Source organism: Nilaparvata lugens, chromosome Y (genome assembly GCF_014356525.2).
Source record: "Nilaparvata lugens isolate BPH chromosome Y, ASM1435652v1, whole genome shotgun sequence".
Classification (NCBI taxonomy): Eukaryota; Metazoa; Arthropoda; class Insecta; order Hemiptera; family Delphacidae; genus Nilaparvata; species Nilaparvata lugens.
In genome coordinates, this window is record NC_052519.1 from 1537369 (window position 1) to 1550793 (window position 13425).

The 13425-nt window shown below is 32.5% G+C and overlaps 1 protein-coding gene across 1 annotated transcript; it reads right to left on the reverse strand.

The window, feature by feature from the left end:
• Positions 1–2024: 2024 nt before the first annotated feature.
• LOC120355217 lies at positions 2025–5372 on the reverse strand. The gene is made up of 2 exons (XM_039443549.1): positions 4846–5372; positions 2025–2116 (listed from the first exon to the last, which is right to left on the reverse strand). The coding sequence occupies exon 1, from the start codon at positions 5344–5346 to the stop codon at positions 4861–4863; it is 486 nt and encodes a 161-aa protein (XP_039299483.1). The 5' UTR covers positions 5347–5372; the 3' UTR covers positions 2025–2116; positions 4846–4860.
• Between the last annotated feature and the right edge of the window lie 8053 nt (positions 5373–13425).

Genomic DNA, 13425 nt, shown 5'->3' on the forward strand with positions numbered 1-13425 from the left:
ATCCTTCCCATGAAACGCACATGACACCACTCAATCAAGTGATCTAACAAATAATTATTAATCTCGAATCGTCCTTTCCAGTTTTCAAGTAGATTTCAACAACTCTTATACTGACAGATAACAATTTCTATGAGATTTACAAGGTTCTGTTGAAATTCAACACTACAATAGAACATTACTCCATCATTTACAATGTATAATCCTATATTGTTAGTTATAAGATTGTTATTCTTAGTCTATCATTCATTAATTTTATAATATGGAAAACTGATATTATTTCATATGATCTTGTTGAAGAAATATTTATATCTTTTAGGAAATAATTACATGAATGTGGCATATGAAGTAGGAAATTAAATACGAAGACCTCGATCAACAAGTCACAGATAGGGCAAGAAATATTTCAAAATCAATTAGTTTGATGCAAGAAATACATTGTTTCTACATGGGAGATGGGAGTAGTAATTTTAATTGAACACCAACTAAAATTCATCGCATACTGATTCTCGATCATGACTCTTACTGAATGATTGATGTAAATGTGACGGAGACACTGTTGAAATTAAATGGGATCATTCTATATTCTTCACCATGCATTCATTAAACGTATGAAATATATATTCGATTGGTCATTCTTCATAATATTTAATGTTTGATTACCGTGGCTGGTCACCCGTAGCCATTAAATGCTATAAGATAAATGAATGTTTTAATCTTCTGATAATAATAAGTCCTATTACGAAAATAGCGTACTTTTTTATACATTTACATCCATTGAGAGTCGAATACATCTTAAATCGAAAGTTCGATTGTCGAGTTTGTAGGGCCCTGACAAGGATAGCCGAGTTTTCATACCTGAGAAAAATAGCCGAGTTTATATAACACTCAAGAGGGATCTTTTTCTTAAAACTGCCGAATTTGTATACTAAATTTGTGAATTTCTGACCGCACTGCCGAATTTGTATACACCTGTATAGGGTTAAGAGACCATGTGGAAAGTAAGAGAAAAATAGAATTGAAGATTATCTACCAGTTATACTTTTTGACTTAGATAATATTATAATGGAATCATTAACATTATATGGTACCATTTCATTTCCGTGAAACTCTTATGTCAATTGGGATAGTAATGAGGGTAAAATATAGATATGTGTAGTTTTCATCTACATTATTATTCAATCTGTAAGATTAACTATTCACTCCATCCATAAGAAATCAAGTTATATTGACTGGAATCATTGATTATAATGGTTGAAAATACTATTGATTTTATAGACATAGATCACTATAGAGTTATATCCGTTCATGGAATTATGTTGTTTAATGTTGTTTACTGATGATATGATCATCTCCACTGCATCAAAATGAAACATAAACACAAACTCAAGGAAGGAAGAAAGAAAGAGAGACATAGTGAGAGAGAGAAACAGCGAGTGAGGAAGCCTGTGAAGGAGTAGTGGGCGGAGAATTAAGTTTAGAGAATTGCAAATGAAAGGGAAGGTATCAGTAGTCAATAGTCAGACGCACCCACTCCCGCGAGAACTACTCACGGTCATTCGCTCATACACTGTTGCCAAATCTCCGGTTGCCATTTGTACGGTAGAACCGTTTTTGTATATTTCTGGAAAAATATACATGGGTGATGACAGCCCTATCTGACGGTAGAACGCTGAACTAAAATTTATACATTTCATACATCTTCCCAACTTATGGCAACCAGAAAACATTTTTTTATCATTTTTTAATGACGCAGTAGGCCTAATTACTTATTGAGAATTCTCATTGAATTCATATCAAAAGGCTACCTTCTCAAGAGTAAAATTCATTTCCATGAATTCCAAAAATTGTAAAGTAATTAATGATTATGTTTCACCTTTGAAATATACTTTATTAAACTTTATTTGGAATAGAACAATAGATGCCGTAGCAACTGTACCTGTATTTGTGGACGAGTCTTTTGTAAATTATCAATTCGGGTAGGAAGGCCACTGCTGGTACTGTCTGAATTACTACAGGCCTCTATTTGGAAACTGCACGATAAACGGGTCTTCTTCTTCAGCTCGGCTTCCATGTTATTCCTAGTCTCTTCAGAAATGCAAATTGAACTGTCCGACAACTGCAATATTTTTAAAAATAAATACCTATGAATATATTTTTATAGTTCATCCAGTTGTAAATAATTTCTAGAATGATTGTACTTGTTAGGTCTCTCTCTAAAAAATGGTGGCTGGCTATGTGAAATCTACTTGCGACATGGGAATCATGATCATAAAGAAAATAATAAACATTATAGGCTATTCTAGTCAACCTATTCTTGTGTAATGTTTTCTCAGATAAAGCAGGGTTTATTATTTCTATAGCACAGCTTAAACATTTGAAGATAACAATAATCAACACTTAATAATTAATCAAAATGAGTTAACTGAGAAAATTTGAAGTTTTAATAATGTGTAGTTATTACTGCATCCACTCGAAAGATTTCCAATTTCTTGAACAATAATAATTACAGAAAGCAGCTTATTACTTCGTCTTGATTTCTATCTCTGATTATTGGCCTACTTACTTTGTTGCTTTAATCCTGCTGAACAGTCAGAATCTGATAGTTGGAAAATGAAAAAAGTTGAGAGAAATTTGTAAGAAAATATGTCTCCGCAAGTGCCACCTACATGGCACCACAAGTGCCTTCCCCAGAGACGAAGCAATGTCACAACAATATGAGTAGTTACTTTTCTTCTTCTAGAACGATTTACTAACGTTGCCGGTAAGAACTACAATTCTTACAATGTTGTGCTCAAATACATAGCGAAAACATCAAATACTGTATTAAAAACGTTGTTCTAAATTACAATCTACTGTAGCAATTTATCTATAAATGATTATTAACATGCTAGTTATTGTGTAACATACTGTAATTGAGATTTAAACGTGGTAATGCGTTTGCAATGTGATCTTACAAAATTGCGGATTTCGCCTGTGGCAGCCTGCAGATTTGGCCTGGCTCGGCTCGGCTCGGGCGAAATCCGTGAGTGTGTAGTCAATTTTCTTCCGAGCCGAGCCAGGCCAACTTCGTCCAGGGCTTCTGGTGCGTCTCGGCTCCGTGAGTGTGTAGGCTCTTCCGGCCGGGCGCGTGTAGTTACAAAAAATGTAAATCGCCTAAAAATCGAGATAGCAAAATTTTACTTTCAGATTCGGATTCAGCGCCCTCGAATTAGTAAAATGGTTCGCGGTAACTCTAAAATAGTCGAAAATAAAGTGTTTCTCCCAAATTTTTATCAAGTTAGCTGTAGAATAAACATATTTAATTTTTTCATTCAATAAAAATGAACTTATTTTTTTATTATTTTTGTCTACTTGTGTGGAATTTTATTGATTTGAAGAAGCTGAAATCGAATCACAATTTTTTGTCTCTATTTTTACAGGAAAATATTGAGTATGGCAACCTTTTTCGATTAATGAATTGTCATAGTATTTGAAATCAATGAATAATATAAACCTCTTACACAAGATGTAGAGAGTTCCATACTGTTCTGAATGGGAGCTAGTTAGGCTTTGCAGTATTTATTTTTGAGGTCCCAGCTTGAATTTGACATAATGTATTCAAATACTACCAGTTGACAACAATTCTCTAGAGAGACAGATATTGAACTATTGTGATTGAATGAATGTGGAAATTGAATAAGTCATAAATTGAATAGAAAATCATTTAATGTTCACACTTTGAATGGTGGATAAAAAGTAACTGAATTTTTAAAAACTTCTAAAAATCATTCAATGTTTACACTTTGAATGATGGATAAAAAGTAACTGAATTTGTACATTCAATCAACATGAATATGGAGAAAATAATCAACATAATAATAAGGATAAAATGGAAGAGAAAATGGTCGGAGTTGAATTCACAAAGCACATGCATGTGTGCGCTCACCCTTCAGAAACTCTTGTTCTTTTTATTGTTGTTGCTTCTTATTCAGCATGAACCAATATACTCTGGTATTTTTGTCCTAAGTTGCCGATTGTATATTTGAAGGCTCTTGAATAAAACCAACCAACCAGCACTACTATTTTCGCCAAAGAATACTTTTGCATTAACAGTATTTAACTTTGGATGTCATAAATTTATTTATAAGAAATATACAAATGGAAAAGAAAACAGTTTATCCAACTTGTTAATGAAGAATTATATTTCTATGAAGAAATTTATTTATCTTTTATTTTATTAGGTGATAAGTTTTCTGATTTCATATTTGGATTCATCTTTTCAAAGTTTAAAATTTAAAAAAAAAGTATTTTTAAGTTTTAAAATGATCATGTTTAGACCTAAATCTTCAAGTGTTTAAAAACTTTAAGGCAAAAACCTTTTTGCCTGTCCCTTTATGAGCAAAAAATTATTACGGTATCTTATCAACCTAGTACGTTTTTACTACGATAATAGAAATCTATAATAAATAAATACAGCCATATCTCCCTTGTTTTCGGTTATTTTCGAGAAAGGGACTTACGCTTTAAAGAATGTGGGGATACTGAATCCAAATCCCAAATCAAAATTGCTCTATCTTCATTATTGGCCGATTCAGATTTCGGTGGAGAGGATAGACTTGAAAAGTATGGAAGGTGGGACTCGTGTTGCTCACAAGTGTGTAGTGATTTTGCACCGAGCCGTTCAAGGACCCAGGCCACATCCGTAAGTGTGTAGGGCCGGCCCTTAGTTATACACACTGAATACGGTACACATATTTCTGCAATGTATGTATCATTACTTACACTCTGTCAAAGTTGTTGTATCAGAGAACACCCATCATCATTCGACGAAAACAGGTAAAAATTTCGCAAACATAATAATCTCACCTGTAGTTCTAGTTCTTATTTTTGAGCATGGGCAGCATCAGCTTCATTCTCCTGTATGGAAGACATGGCAGCATAATTTTTCAGCAATTTTGCGAAAGATTTCTTCAATATATCAGACGATTTTCGTTTGGTGCGTCGACCCGGTGCAAGGGGGACCGGAGTACCAAGTGGGGTGTCAGTGAGAGAGAGGGAAGTACCGGGCGGACAGTCACTGGGGGTGCTGTGAATTCGACTGGTGAGTGACATGGGGGTCAACACAAGCGTGTTCTGTTCCTCATCTGAGCCATAGTCCTGGCCAGGACTGCTTGCCACAATAATTAATCGCTCAAGTTTCTCGCTCTTGTCCTCTGTTTCCGATTTTTTAGTTTCTTCTAGTTCCGTTTTCACTTTCAACCATTTTTTAACTTGCATGCAAGATGGTGGTCGTTTCAATGGTATTAGAGACACTTGTCTATCGCCGGCTAGAACACACGATCCTTTCAACAGATTCTTTCTGTACATACAGAGACCCCTTGAATAAGGCCCATCGTACTCTTCAACATCAATAGCTACTTTTCAACAGATTATTTCTGTACATACAGAGACCCCTTGAATAAGGCCCATCGTACTCTTCAGGAATGGCATTCAGGAATGACTGATCATTAATATTTTCTTCATCTATGCTCTCAGAGCTGTAAGACTTTTCAATTTCAAGGAAACTGGACCCACCTCTGTTGATGCCCTATCTGAGAGATCACTACAAAACGGCCCTGGATTCAAAACTTTGGTCAAACCGTACTGAGTTAGGGAGGACAAGATTCCGTCGTGAGATGGCGGCTGAATTTCAGGAATGAATGTTTTGTACTCCTTGTCACTAACTTCACAATTGGCATCGCCTGAGACAATTTCATAAATGCTTTTCTCACTATCCGAGTCATTTTCTGCAAATAGACACTTGTATTATAAAAGCTTAAAATAGCTTTATCTTCTTTTTCATCAGTGGAACTATCACTACCATAAACGTTAGCATTGCACCATGGTTGGATGGACGATGTGGATGGTCCAGGTATGCTCATATACTTATCCACTGTATCTTTACTTTTAAATGTAACCGGATTAACTGGTAAGGCACTCCTATAGGTAAAACTCCTTTTTTCAGAATCATCATCATAATTTTCGGAGGCATTCAGGAATGACTGATCATTAATATTTTCTTCATCTATGCTCTCAGAGCACAAACCTATCGCTTCTGAGTTGGTTTCAACTCTCTGATAAGTCTTGTCTTGAGCAGCTTGAGATAAATTTGAGCTTGCCAAGTATTCGAAATCATCTTCATCAGGTTCTAACTGTAAATTCACTGCCTTTTTCTGTTCAGGTTGCGATAGGACCTCCCCCTCCCCGAAAATATCACAATCATCACTTCCCGAATAATGTGATCAAGTGGCATCAACAGGATTTCGGATCCTGAAATTCAAAATAAAAGAAAACTCAACATTTTGAAATAAATTTAATTTTATTCAAAAACTCATAGTTATCAATTACAAAAACAAATTGATTCTTGAAACAAATTAAAAACAAAACGAAACTATCTCGAACAAAATAAGAATGCAATATCCTTGAAAATTTTCAACAATATCTAATAATAAAAATTAACAGGTATTCTTACATACTGAATCTTATTTCAAACTATTGACATTTATTTGACATTGAAGTGAGCTTCTTTTCTTCAACCAAGAGAATATTAGTTTCAAAAATACAATTAACGTACTGAAAAATAACCAAGACTCACATTAAACTATTGATCATATTTGGTAATAGATCAACTCTTACGGTAAATGAATGTTTAATTAGAAAATAAAGAATATTTTCATGGTATTTAATGCCAAATTTAAACATAAATTACATACATAATATGTATGTAGTAGAAGTTGATTTCTCAGATCCAAAATGAACAAATTCCTTCAAATGTTATTACATCAATTTTTAGTGACGAATGGGTGTCTTGGACAACTAAAAATAATGTACTATTTAGTTGATAAGAACAAAGCCAAGTTAAATTATACTGTTATAATATGAATGTAGTAGAAGTTGATTTCTCAGATCCAAAATGAACAAATTCCTTCAAATGTTATTACATCAATTTTTAGTGACGAATGGGTGTCTTGGACAACTAAAAATAATGTACTATTTAGTTGATAAGAACAAAGCCAAGTTAAATTATACTGTTATAATATGAATGTAGTAGAAATTGATTTCTCAGATCCAAAATGAACAAATTCCTTCAAATGTTATTACATCATTTTTAGTGACGAATGGGTGTCTTGGACAACTTAAAATAATGTACTATTTTGTTGATAAGAACAAAGCCAAGTTAAATTATACTGTTATGAAAATAATAATAAAATGAAATTGATTGATACGGAGCCGTGACCCCACAACCATAACACATTGTTATGCATCAAACTAATATTTTTTCGTCTAGATTTTTAATAATGATCATTAATAATTTATTTAATAATAGATAATTCATGAAGGACGAATGTTTATCGTTTGGAATCGCGAAAAAATAAATAAAGAGGACAAATAATTACGTATATATCAATTGCTCATAACTAATGTAACTGAATAGGGAATGAATATAAAAGTTGATATTTTTTCAATTAGTATTGTTCGATAAAAAATCGTACTAAAACGTTATAAATAATTGAATCGGTTTATATTTTGTACCCTAAATTTCATGTATGCAATTTTATTGATTCCTTTAAAACTACTTTATTGGCTCATGAAATTATTAAATACAAGAAAATACAATATAAATTATGATTCTTCTTATGCTTGAGGGTGAAATCTCATGACTTCTCAAAGCCAAATATAAGTATTTATATAAATTTAACATTATTCTAGTGTGAAAAAGCTTGTGATAAATTGTAACAGTTGAATCGAACTGCATAATCGACCATTATAATTTAATGCTAGCCAAACACAGGAATAGTTTATCACTCAATCAGGCCTCATAATTTATCACACAGCTCACAGTTGTCTCTTTCATCAGTCGAGTGGTGGAGAGCATTCTTCCAATATTAAAAAAAATATATATTTATCTACGCAAGAATAACACAATCTGATATCACATTGTATCCTAATAGAGAATTTTTTACATTTATAACATATGGTATAAATATTTTAATGAATAAAATTTGGTACAATTCATTCATTCACAAACAATAAATTGATCAAGATCACCATGAAACTATCGTGTTTTTACAGGTAAATTTTTACTCATTTACTTATCTCAAGACATTTTGATTGTAAAATTATCCTAAATGTTTCAGATAATTAGGTAACTAATTATAGAATAAATGAGAATTGATTAATTATTCATAATAATTATTATCACACATGAAATAAACTCACACATAATGTTTTCTTATGATAACACTATGTATCATCATACTCGACTTCATCAATAATGAAAATTAACTAAAATATTTAGAGAACTTGATAAATGTGATACAAGGGACCAAGTACATGAATTGGTATTATTTCTAAGATAAACATAATATTACAGTGAAAAAGTACAAACAAGTGAACCACTTCAACTAACATTACTCATCTAGTATTCAAACTCAATTATAATTTAACATGATTGAAAAAATGAAAAATCTGTCAGAAAGTGGTCCCGGGCACGTATTCTTGAAACTTGGTAATATATAAGCAGAAATAAAAAAAGATTGTCCTAAATAAACCTAAAATAATGCTTCAAATTATGTAGGTAGTTTAAAAGAGAGGTATGAAAGTTCGTTTCAATGAATAAGATCAATAGGCTAGTGAAAGCTCCATTCCAAACAATAAATTAATAACATTCGGAAGTTTATAAATAAAAAATGTAGAAAAATCGGTACTTATATATTTATTATAAATTTCTTCATTATAGATTATAATTATTACTTATAATTATTAAGTTTTCACTGAATAAGATCAATGACTTAATGGAAAGCTACTACCCAAACAATAAATTAATATTTTATAAAATAACAATTGTTGAGAAATAAGTATTTATTCTTATTAAACACTGTAGGTTATTTATTTTTATTATAAGTAATTATTATAGAGGTTGCTAATGAATGTAATTAATGTGCGTGAATTTTCAAGTTTATTTCTTGGTGGAGGGCAAAATCTTTATTGTCATGTAAACATGTTGTGATTAAATAATTCAAAAATGGTACTGAGATTTTATTTCTCTTTCTATTTCTATGAAAAGCAGCCCTATACAGAAAAGAGATGAATAAGACATAAGACAGCATAATAGGCTATGTATGTTTCAAAGATGTTTGTCAAGTTATGTTTAATCTAATAGAATTTCTAAGGGCTGCAAAAAATCTTAAGACATGGAATCGATGTGTAAGTACTGTAACTAGACTAAGGGTTTGGTCAGTTCCTTCTCGGCAGTCGGTAGGCCTATCCTCCCTTCGAAAACATGCCAAGTGAGAGCAGAATATGATCGATAAAGTTTAGTTTTTGATTGAACGTATTTTCATTGATCAATCATGTGTCATTGGACTGGTTTGGAACGTGCAATAGCGATGAGAGCATTTTATGAAAATGGTGATATAACTGCCGCAAAGAGAATATTTCGACATTATTAGAATATCATGACACTTTTGAAGTCATGAACGTATCCAGTGCACTGTAAACAGACCTTCACGCCGTCAGAAGCACCAGGAGGTGCTGTTCACGCCAGCTGAGGCACAAAGAAGAAGGAAGAGGAACTTCGACTTGCCTCCTTTCCCCGCCCACATTACGACTGAGCGAAGTCATCCAGGAGCAACACCTGGGTATCAATCACCCACCTCTGAAGCTACTCAGGGTGTACGTGATAACAGTAAGAATAATATTCCTGGTAGCTGTAATACAGAGTCTATCATAAAGGACTTTACAACTGTTATTTCAAAGCAAAACATTCCTAGTTTTGACTGGAGTTGTCCGCTAGTGCCCAATTGCGCCGCGCAAACGCTAGTGACAGTTACTTGAAGAATAACTGCCTTCACTGAACCCGACAACATCACAAAAACCAGCTCTTCAGCACGATTAATGAAACTCATATGAATATTCAAAGTTGTAAAGCCCTTTTTGATACACTCTGTATATATTATAATATATTTGTATTTGGAAAAAAGAAGCTTTATTGTAAATTTAATTTATTATAATAGAGAACTCGTTGTTGGCGAACAAGCAAAGCTTGGCTAATGGGACCAGAGAAAAATAATAATGTACGAATTATGTTGGTTGATTGTTTGTTATTAATAGGATTCTGACAATAATGAATCTTTTTGAAAAATTTTACAGAGCATGAAGGAATGTTGCTCTAGAGCTAACAGAAGGAGGCACCGGGGACGTCTGAAATTGAGTGGAATTTTTATCATTTGGGAATTTTTTTAATCATCCTCTATTATATGATTAACTGTATTCATGTATTGCTTAAATTTATTCAATATTTTCAACTTGTGAATCGATTGTTCTGTTAGTTTGTATTTTTTACAATACACTATTGTAACTTATATGAAAGACACAGTATGTAACTCATGTTTATAAACAATCATGTTTCTCAAGAATTGAACATTTATGTTTTTAGGAATGAAATTGATACTGACAAAATAAACTGTGTTATTATTTAGTTTGATATTTTGACCACATTTCTGAATTTCTTTGAATGTCCTCTAAAAAATGTGGATATCTTTCAGATATCTAGAGGATACCTATGGATATCCCATCAATATCCAAACATGCTCATAGATCCAAATTTGGTCAAACAAAATTTACATCCAAATTTGTCAAACATTTTTATGTAAATATATTATTTCATGGATATCCATTAGTGTATATGTGGTTTTTGTGTGGACTTTTTTATATGTCCAAATGGTCATTTTTTGATATTGTATGGATATCCAAGAGCTATTTTGTGCTTGTCTGACGGTTCTTAAGGATAAGTGGATATTGAAACCAATAAAAAGAGATCTAGTTAATTGTTTGAAAAGCTTGTGTTTTGGCAGCTTGAATAAGTGATAATTCGTAAAAAGAAAATTGGAAAGGTGCGAGTGAACATCCCTGCACTACTTCCTTAATTTTTGGATGAGTATTTCATCCTTTTTTTATTTATCAAAGTTATATCATAGAGAAAGGATACGCGCTTGTAATCTGCTTATTCTATAGGTTTATACAAATTTTGCAAGCTCTTATTCAGATATTTTCAATTGCCATTATCAAATTATTTATTTATTTATTTAATTCTTGGGAGGCTAAGAGGGCCAATAACAAGAATGTACGTGGAATTTGACTTGCGGGGACACACACGACGGGGGATTTGGGGGATGTACAATTATTATATAATATGAGGAGTTTTAAGTATGTTTAAGTAGGAAGAAACAAACCAATCAATTTAATTTTAATACAAAGTCCAATTTAGTGAGTGTAAAAAGCTCATAAGAAAACTTGACAATGCATGAATTTATAAAAAGCTACCATGCTAAAAGAGAATACTCATTATTAGTGAGAAGTCTTTTTCTGGGAGAGAACTGTAAAATGGAAGTAAGTTACCTTCTTTCTAGCGTTCAAACCGGGACATGTACAGTCCGTGCAGACCATTTGCTAATATCTCACAATGGTTGATCGCTGCTTGTTTACAGCTAATTTTACACTTATTAGGAAATGGAGTGGCTAGTAAGAGAAGAGTACTGAACTCACAGTTGTTGTCAAAAATGTGTATAAATATATATTTTAAAAAATCTGTTGCAATAACTCTCGGCGGGCCAAGAATCAATTATGTGAAAATAAAAATACTGCTATTGATGATCTACAAATCATACAAGAAAAAATTGATTTAAATAATTTTAAGATTAGAATTGAAAACGAATCGTGGGGGATTCTATGTCAGAAAACAGTGCTAAAAAAGCCTTTACAATTTTCTTTGATACTATCATAAAACATTTTACATTATCAAAAAAAGTTTGTCATAGGGTTAGCAGTAGACAAACCCGACTTAAACCCTGGATCACATCAAGTTTAGTTAGATCTATAAGGAGAAGGAACAAAATGACTATAAAAGCTAGAAGCTAGAAGACAGTCGTTCAATGATGCACTTGCCAACAAATTAAAAAATTATAATACTATTTTAAAGAGAATTTTGCGCGTGGTAAAGGAGACTTATTTCAAAAACAAATTTATTAACTGCAAACATAATATCAAGAAGACCTGGGAAACAATAAATGAAGCAACAGATTCTACTAAACAAAAGAAAAATATATCTTCTGATATACAAGGCATTGATAAACGAGTAATAAAATCAGACAAAAAGAAAGATATAGCAGATGAATTCAATAAATATTTCACTACAATCGGTAAAGAGATTACAAATAGGAATCTAAAGAACTTAAATCAAGACAAAACATACAGGTATAGAGTAATTCCAGGAAATTGTAATTCATTCTTTTTTACACCAGTCTCAGAAGAAGAAGTTATTAATACTATTTTTAGTCTGAAAAGAAGGGTAACTCCTGGCCCTGATGGAGCAGTATATGCAAATTGCCTCATTGAAAATGCCTATAATATTTCTAAACCTCTTGAGCATATAATTAATCTATGTTTTCAACAGGGCTACTTCCCTGACGAAATGAAACGGGCTATAGTCATTCCATTACATAAAGGAAAGGAGAAATCCAGTTTAATATTAGTAAAATTATAGAAAAATGTGTAAAGTCGAGACTAATATCCTACTTAAATAAATATAAAATCTTAAATAGTTCGCAATTGGGTTTTCAAAGTGGCCTTAATACTTCTGATGCAATATTTAGAGTGAGTAGAGAAGTTATAAATCATTTAGATAGAGGAAAAAAGTGCTTGGGAATCTTTCTGGACTTCCAAAAGGCTTTCGACAGAGTGGACCATGAACTCTTGCTAAATAAAATGGAAATTATCGGTTTTAGAGGCATAGTTTTGAAATATTTTAGGTCCTACTTAAACTTAAGGTCACAAGCCGTAAAAATTGATGATACAATTAGCAACGATAGGAGAGTTGAAGCTGGGATTCCACAAGGAACAGTGCTTGGCCCAATTCTATTCCTAATTTATATTAATGATTTATTAAATATTGATCTAGACTGTGGCTCTCTCTACTCATTTGCGGATGACTCTGTAGCTCTGTTTCATTGAAATTCATGGATGGAAACATTTGAGAAAGCAAATAGTGGTATAGCAGAGATAAAAAATTGGTGTGACCACAATAAATTATGTATAAATAAAGATAAAACTGTGATATACCAGATATCAGTATCAGTATACCAGTATCAGTATACCAGTATCAGTTATCAAGACAGTGGCACCTATTCAATTCAGGAATCAGCCTGAAAGTATCAGGTTTTATAGTGTTGTCTATTCAAAACAGGTGCACCATCGGTTATGCTGTTTTCCTATCTTTCTCCAATCTCCACTGCCATTATAACGTCGACCTCACTATACAGGGTGTTCTGAAACAAGTTGCCCATAAGTCATAGCGTGATTCCTCACATCAAAAGAAGAAAAAAAGTCCAATTAACATAGGTCCGAAAA

Excerpts from the sequence above, each read along its gene's own strand:
- LOC120355217 (XM_039443549.1), bottom strand. The coding sequence starts at position 5,346 with ATGTACAGAAAGAATCTGTTGAAAGGATCGTGTGTTCTAGCCGGCGAT.